Raw genomic sequence first — 7360 nt, forward strand, 5'->3', positions numbered from 1 at the left:
AAAAACCTAAAGATTGAAATTAAGAGAACGGAATTGCGATGTCAGTGTTGGTAAGGGTTTTTCTCGGATTTGGACATCAAAGGAACAATTTCATCACCACACTAGCATCTCTTCGAAATTCCCATGATGAATCTCGACGACGAGAAGAACTCCCTCCAGTCGTTGCTCGAGATGTAGTATTCGAACCACCTGACGTTTTCTTCTTCAAGTTTCAATCACAGACCAGACTTCGTTAAGGGTTCTTGGTGGAAATAAAATTGGGGTTTTTTTATGTCGGGTCTTTAAGTGTGAATGTTGGGTCGGTTACAGTTCTGATCCAGATCTGTGTTTGGTCGGATATTTTTTGGTCTTGGTTTACTTTTGTTTGGTTTATTGTACGATATTCAAAATTTAAAATTTGGATTTCAGAAATTGTGATTAAACCAAAAGTGGTGGAGAAATAGGTTTCGAACTTTGTTTTCGGGGAGAAATAGCATGGGGTCATATACTTTGGTGGACATTGGAAATAGATCGTGGACCCATTTTCTATAACTTTCATTAAGAGAGGGGCAAAAGCGTAAATAACACTTCGTCTTCTTCAACTTGAAAACCTAATTCCTCTCTAGGGCCGCGATAAACTTTTCTGTAACATAATTCATTTTTGGAGGTGATTTGATCCGTGTATGCTTTCACAAATAAATATGACAAATCTATGATAGAAACATTGATTCTTTTTTGTACCCGATTTTAACAAAATCTCAACGGAGCACTGCCGTGGAGTTTTAACGCCGTAGAATCGGTCAATCCGCCCGAGTTTTAGAACAGAACCCCCGGCGACTACACCGTCGAACTTTAGATTGTTTCAGAATGGTATCACGGGTTTTGTTCTCAAGCCAACTCACCTTCCCAGCGAAGCCGCCACGAGAAACCCCGATTGCTCCGTTAACGCCTCCCCGGAACGTTCTCTCCTTCTCCTTCCGAAGTTCTGTAGACCGATTCGCGATGCGGATTGTAAAAGCTGCTTCCTTTACTCGGACGGTAGCAAAGGTTGATGGTTCAAGAGACGAAGAAGCAATAAGTAGGAAGAAGCTTGCTGTGTTTGTATCGGGAGGTGGTTCGAATTTCAAGAAGATTCACGAGGGATGCATTGGTGGTTCAGTTCAAGGGGATCTTGTCTTATTGGTCACTAACAAGAAAGGTATCTTCTTTCTTCTTCTTCACATTGTGAAGTTTGGATTTGTGAAATTTTGGTTACTTCAATACAGATTGTGGAGGTGCTGAGTATGCAAGAAGCAATGGGATTGCTGTCTTAGTATTCCCAAAACCGAAACGAGAATCTTCCGATGGACTCTCTCCTACAGAGCTTGTGGATGTTCTTAGGTCTGTGACTTCTCTCTCTCTCTCTCTATGCTTATTTATATATTAGTCCATGGAGTGAACCGTGTTCAACTCAAAATATTTGCTTTAATGAACAGGGAGTATGGTGTAGACTTTGTTCTGCTTGCTGGATATTTGAAACTCATACCGGCGGAGCTCGTCAAAGCTTTTCCTAAACGGATTCTGAATATCCATCCAGCGTTACTTCCGGCTTTTGGAGGTAAAGGGCTTTATGGTATCAGAGTTCATAAAGCTGTTCTAGCATCTGGAGCTAGGTAAGTGTTGCTAGCTCATACAGACAGTGTTAGGGTTTGTGTATTTCTTTCTATCTGGTTTCTTATGGTTTTTTACTTACGTTAGGTATTCAGGTCCAACCATTCACTTTGTGGATGAAGAGTATGACACGGGGAGGATACTTGCTCAAAGTGCTGTCCGCGTGGTTGCTAATGATACACCAGAGGAGTTGGCTAAAAGGGTTCTTCACGAGGTACTACTACTAGATAATACATTTTGAGCATTAAGGTTCAACAATTTTGAAGATTTCATTTGCTTCTTTTGGGGTTAGGAACACAAACTGTATGTGGAGGTGGTTGCTGCCATTTGCGAAGAACGGATTAAATGGAGAGAAGATGGTGTCCCTCTCATTCAAAGCAAAGACAACCCTGATGACTACTATTAGATCCTCCACAGAATGATCTTTAAGTTAAACTGCATTGGATCTCAGATTGGTTTGGAAACAGTGTTTCAACCTTAGTTTATAGTCTTCAGGCAGAGTAGAACAAGTTTTTGTCCAAAGTTTCAGATTGAGAAATGCTTCTGAAGCCAAATTTTTGTTTCGGTTGGGTTGAAATTATGTGGAGTGTGTGTGTGTTTTTGTTGTATAAAACCATCTTTTTATTTCTAGTTCTAGCCAAAACCTCCTCCTATTCATTTTCCCCCTAAAGATATGTGTGTTTTAAACGCATAGGGGGCTCTGTGGTAGAAAATGGTTAGAGCCTTGGGCATCTTACAATTGTCATCATGATCATTGTAATTGAACACCATATCTCCATCACTACCAACACAAAGAATAGGGCAATTTGTTCTTTTGTTCCGCCCATGGAGGCAAAGAAGTCAAACAGGGTCAGAGAGATCTTAAAGCTTCAATATATTCTCAAGAAATGGGAAAAAGTAGCTAATGCATCAAAACAAGCCAACAACAACAATAATAGCAACGAAGAAGAGAAACAAGCTTCTGAAGAGGACAATCCTCCACAAATGTAACAACTGTTCCTGAAGGCTACTTAGCTGCCAGGTGAGGAAGGAGGAGAAGACAAACAAGATACTAACAGACTATTACGCACCAAGAAACTATAAAGCATCGCCTTGTGCACCATGGCAAACGCTTTATGGATGTCACCTTGCCAAGAGGCATCAGGCGTTTTGCTCATAGCCATAATGGCGCATGGCCCAAAAAGTGTGCTTTTAAAACCAAGGTAAGGATGTTTTATGATTTATTCCATTGAAGTTTGATTTCTTCTATAAGAATCAAATTCTGAAACGCAGATAACAGATGCTAGCTTATAAGAAACATTGTTTGATCATTAGATTTGTTCCTAAAAGAAACAAAGTGCGACTTAAGATGGAGCGCCGAGATAGAAAGCAAGGCGGAGAATGTCACTGAAGATTCCACCTGCTGTGACTTGAGCACCAGCACCAGGTCCACGAACAATCAGGGGCTGTTCTTTGTACCGCTTGGTTGTGAAAGCGATGATGTTATCAGCTCCCGAGAGCTGAGCAAATGGATGATCTTTCTTGTACCGTTTCAACTCCACTGTTCCCTTTTTCCCTACCGCATCTACAACTCCTACGTACCTCAATACCTATAAAACAGACACAACACATCGCATTCGGGAATGAGTTCTTTTCGAGATGGTGCATTTTGGTGTTTTAAAATGAGTTTTGCTAGGAGGCAATACTTACCTCTCCTGCTGCTTCAGCCTCTTGTCTTTGTTTGGACAATTCCTCGTCAAACTGAGGTAGCTTTTGCATGAACTCTTCTGCTGATGCACAAGCCTGTGATGAACAATGGAATATAGATTACGTCGAAAGGATTGTCCTCATTGGTCTACTGTGTGATTATACAGAGACTTACTTGTAGAGGCTTTGGCACAAGACTCTGGACTGGAAGGCTGTCAAGATCCAGTTTTAATCCTGATTCTCTTGCAAGAATCGTCACCTGAAGAAGTATCATACACAAGAAAATTCCCTATTATTTAATTGGTCCAACATAGGTGCATTGACTTGATTTGAGGACACGAAACCCTACTTTTCTGGCGACATCTGTTCCAGATAGATCATCTCGTGGATCTGGCTCTGTGAAACCTGCCTGCTTTGCTTCTGCTACAACATCACTGAAGCTTCTGTTGCCCACAAAATTGTTGAAAAGGTAACTTAAAGTCCCACTGCAGCAAGTCATCAAAGCAAGAGTTTAGTTGAAGGTGAAAAAACCGACAAAGACAGCATATTCTCTTGTATCTGAACAACTTGTTGTGGTACCAAGATACCTGAAAATTCCCTCAATGCGCAGTATTTTATCCCCTGTTTCGAGAAGACCACGTAAAGTGCTGATAATTGGAAGACCAGCTCCAACGGTTGCTTCATAGAAGTAATGTGTGTACGATTTTCTTTGAAGATCTCTTATCTTTAGATACTGCATTCACAGGGGAGAGTGTTACCAACTAGTCTCTCTGATCATCGAACCATTGAACCTCAACAAGAAAAGATCTGTAGCTTCCTATTGAACAGTGATTTAATCAAATATCTAACACTTACCTGATCAAGTGGTCCTGAGTTAGCCTTCTTGTTCGGGGTGACCACATGAATTCCTCTCAGCAACCAGTCGTAGTAACTGCTTGCAATATCAGCATCAGCCGTACAATCAACGATAACAGAGTTTGGAATGAAATGATTTCCCTTCACATATTGGGTGAACTTCTCAATGTTAGCCGACTCTCCCTCTTCCTTCATAAGTTCTCTCCATCTTGATAAGTCGACTCCCCTAGAAGATTATGATTGTGTAAGGAAAAAGCAGTAAGGCAAGTCACCTACAAGCACTCTAACAAGTTCATTGACTTACGATTCACTCAGCAACATTTTACTTGAGCCAGTGATCCCTATAACACGTAAGTCAATCTTAAACTCTTCTTTTAGCACTGCAGCCTGTGAAAATATTTTGAAAGATGAGTTAGCTTGAACCTTGATAAGTAGCCACGATAGTCTCACACAGCTACTCACCTGATCTCTAATCTGATCAAGTAAGGTTCCACCGATTAAACCCGGTCCTATGATTCCCACTGCCAATGTGGTTCTCGAGAGGTAAAATCTTGAGTGCACTGCTCTTAATGCCCTAATGCAGTCTTCACGTTTGACGACTACTGTAATGTTGAACTCGGAGCAACCTTGAGCTATAGCGCGGATGTTGATATTGGCCTGCAAGTATTTAGGGAAGCAATGTATCAACAAAGCTTCTTAGCAGAGAAATGGATGTTCTACAAACACTACACTTAATTTACCTTTGCCAGCGCATTGAAAAAGGTGGCAGAAACGCCAGGGGTGCTCGCCATTTTCTGGCCAACTGCTGCTAAGATGCTACAATTAGGGATAATTTCAATCTGAAAAGAAAAGCCACAGTTTGAGAAAAGTAGGTGATGCATAAACAAGATCCTGCTGCTTTCTATAGGGCCCTGAACATTGCTACAGCGAAGGTTGAAGGAATAGCAAGTTGCTATCTTCTGAAAATACACAGATTTAGGGCACCTGGGAAAGGCGTCCACCAGCTAAAGCTTGACGAAATCGTGAGTTCAATGCTTCAGAAACGGCTTTAACTTCCTTCTCAGGTACAGCAAAGCACACAGAATGCTCGCTACTAGCCTGCCATTATGTAATCCTACTAAGAACCCACAACTGACAAGGGAATTCAAAACCATAAATGTACCAGAAAGCTGAATTAGAGTATCCACAGACCTGTGAAATCATAATCACATTGGCTCCAACTTCCTTGACAGCAGAAAAGATAGCACTTGCAGTACCAGGAACACCAGCCATTCCAGTTCTGCAAAGAGAACGCAAAGTTTGTATAAAAAACATAATAAGCACTGGCTGTGTAGCACAATATCTACAATCAACTTACCCTTCCACATTCACAAGAGCCAAATTGTCAATCGTCGCAAACCCTTTGACAGGAGCGTCTAGTTTATATCCATCTTCATCTTCAATCTGCCGACATATCATTGTCCCAGGGGCAGAGAGGTTGAAAATATTCCTTATTACAATTGGAATGTCATATTTCATAACTGGAATGATGGTCCTAGGATGTAAAACGTTAGCCCCAAAGTAAGACTGCACAGGCACATTAACACGAAAGTTAGGGTGTAAAACAATGATTATAGGTATCAAAAACAAGTGTACGAGGTTGCAATTTACCATTTCCCAGGCCTCTTGATAAGAAAGAGTCTTCAATATAACGGCGTCACTAACTGCATATAACCATATTTTTCAGGATAACAATAAAAAAAAGAATCTGAGAGGAACGGAACATACCCCTGTCATGGCTCAAGAACTAGTCCATTTTTTTTTGCAAACTGTAATGGTTCCACATACCTTTTCTTGGGTCTGCACTGTACACACCATCAACATCTGTCCAGATTGTGAGTTGGTGAGATCTAAACAGAGCACCCATTATAGCTGCAGAGAAGTCACTCCCATCCCTCTTGAGAGTCGTTGGAATGTTCTCGGGTGTACTGGCTATGAATCCAGTTGCGATGATAATCTTTCCCGCCGAGTTCTGAGAAAACCACTTTTCCAATCTCTTTTCTGATTCCGCAAAGTCAGGATCAACTTGACTAGAGCTATTAGGAACAACAACAAGGACATCCCTTGCATCCATCCATGTGCAGTCCAATCCACTCTATGATCAAAACAAACACAAGCATTTGAGAAGATAAATAGAAGTTCATCCCTCTTAGAAATTACAAGCAGCATATCATATATGACACTCAAACCTTTCTCACAACAGCAGCTAACATCTGAGCAGACCACAATTCTCCGTGACCCACAACGAAGTCCGAGAAAGATTCTGTTGCATGACCAGCTAGAGAGAGATACAAGAGAAAAAAACATTTCAGAAGAACATACACAAATCAAATTCAATTACTTTATACACAGAAGACCATCTGTACCTATGTAAATGGCACGAAGCATAGCTTTGAGATTGTTTATATCATTATGCAACCGAGCGGAGAAACTGGCGAGTTCATCTCCATAAAGCAACTCAAGAGCCGTTGCTCGGTGCTTTTCAAGAACAGCATCCAAAGCAGACAAGTAAGAATCATCCCTAGACTGTGCTCTGTGGATGAGATCATACATCATATCGGTAACTTTCGCCATTGCTGAAACAACCACCAGCTTCCTCGAAGATCCATCGTTAACCACAACATCAGCAACATCTTTGATCCTCTCAGAGTTGCCAACACAGGTACCTCCGAACTTGTGCACAGCCCACGAATCTCCCTTGGGAAGGTGACCATTCTCGACGGAATTATCCAACGATAAATCTATAAATACACGAAAGAAAACGCAAATCAACATCGACGAAACAATGAACTAACAAGAGAAGCAAACGTCGGATTTCAAAAACCTGTGACGGAGCCAAGGACGCGGGGACTCTGCAATTCGCTTCTCACGCGATGACTTACAGGGCTCCGACGCCTCGAGTTTCCGAAGGAGACGCGATTCGACACGAGTCGTTTCCCGTAAATGCAAGGAACGGTGAAATCTCCCGCCGTCACCGCCGGAGAAGAAGCAATCTTAGCAAGAGAAACCACCGGCATGTTGTATAGAAGTAATAAGCTCAGTGAATCGCTACCGGAGGTTTCGGATGAGAATATCCGCCGGGAGAAAATGACACCACCGAGATCGTCGACTCGAGAACAGTGGCAGTTTCAGTAAATGTTGAGAAGGAAGG

General features: G+C 41.8%; 2 protein-coding genes across 2 annotated transcripts; one reads left to right on the top strand and one right to left on the bottom strand.

Annotated features, from left to right (window-relative positions):
- The first annotated feature begins 533 nt into the window (after positions 1–533).
- Positions 534–2282, top strand: LOC106366708 (phosphoribosylglycinamide formyltransferase, chloroplastic). The gene is made up of 5 exons (XM_013806369.3): positions 534–1177; positions 1245–1359; positions 1455–1631; positions 1717–1843; positions 1922–2282. The coding sequence occupies exons 1-5, from the start codon at positions 847–849 to the stop codon at positions 2033–2035; spliced, it is 864 nt and encodes a 287-aa protein (XP_013661823.1). The 5' UTR covers positions 534–846; the 3' UTR covers positions 2036–2282.
- Positions 2283–2818: 536 nt separating this feature from the next.
- On the bottom strand, positions 2819–7360 carry LOC106366709 (bifunctional aspartokinase/homoserine dehydrogenase 1, chloroplastic). The gene is made up of 17 exons (XM_013806370.3): positions 7034–7360; positions 6576–6950; positions 6399–6487; positions 5998–6304; positions 5821–5873; positions 5528–5736; positions 5362–5449; positions 5155–5268; positions 4911–5009; positions 4633–4827; positions 4475–4557; positions 4171–4396; positions 3903–4048; positions 3665–3800; positions 3491–3574; positions 3319–3411; positions 2819–3218 (listed from the first exon to the last, which is right to left on the bottom strand). The coding sequence occupies exons 1-17, from the start codon at positions 7224–7226 to the stop codon at positions 2973–2975; spliced, it is 2736 nt and encodes a 911-aa protein (XP_013661824.1). The 5' UTR covers positions 7227–7360; the 3' UTR covers positions 2819–2972.

Source organism: Brassica napus, chromosome C5, assembly GCF_020379485.1.
Source record: "Brassica napus cultivar Da-Ae chromosome C5, Da-Ae, whole genome shotgun sequence".
In the NCBI taxonomy this organism is placed as follows: domain Eukaryota; kingdom Viridiplantae; phylum Streptophyta; class Magnoliopsida; order Brassicales; family Brassicaceae; genus Brassica; species Brassica napus.

Coding starts and splice junctions, on each gene's coding strand:
- LOC106366709 (XM_013806370.3), bottom strand. CDS start 7,226: ATGCCGGTGGTTTCTCTTGCTAAGATTGCTTCTTCTCCGGCGGTGACG. Junction 5,737..5,820: donor ATCAAGAGGCCTGGGAAATG/GTAAATTGCAAC, acceptor GTGCCTGTGCAG/TCTTACTTTGGGGCTAACGT. Junction 4,828..4,910: donor TTTTCAATGCGCTGGCAAAG/GTAAATTAAGTG, acceptor AAATACTTGCAG/GCCAATATCAACATCCGCGC.
- LOC106366708 (XM_013806369.3), top strand. CDS start 847: ATGGTATCACGGGTTTTGTTCTCAAGCCAACTCACCTTCCCAGCGAAG. Junction 1,632..1,716: donor GTTCTAGCATCTGGAGCTAG/GTAAGTGTTGCT, acceptor TACTTACGTTAG/GTATTCAGGTCCAACCATTC. Junction 1,844..1,921: donor CTAAAAGGGTTCTTCACGAG/GTACTACTACTA, acceptor TTTTGGGGTTAG/GAACACAAACTGTATGTGGA.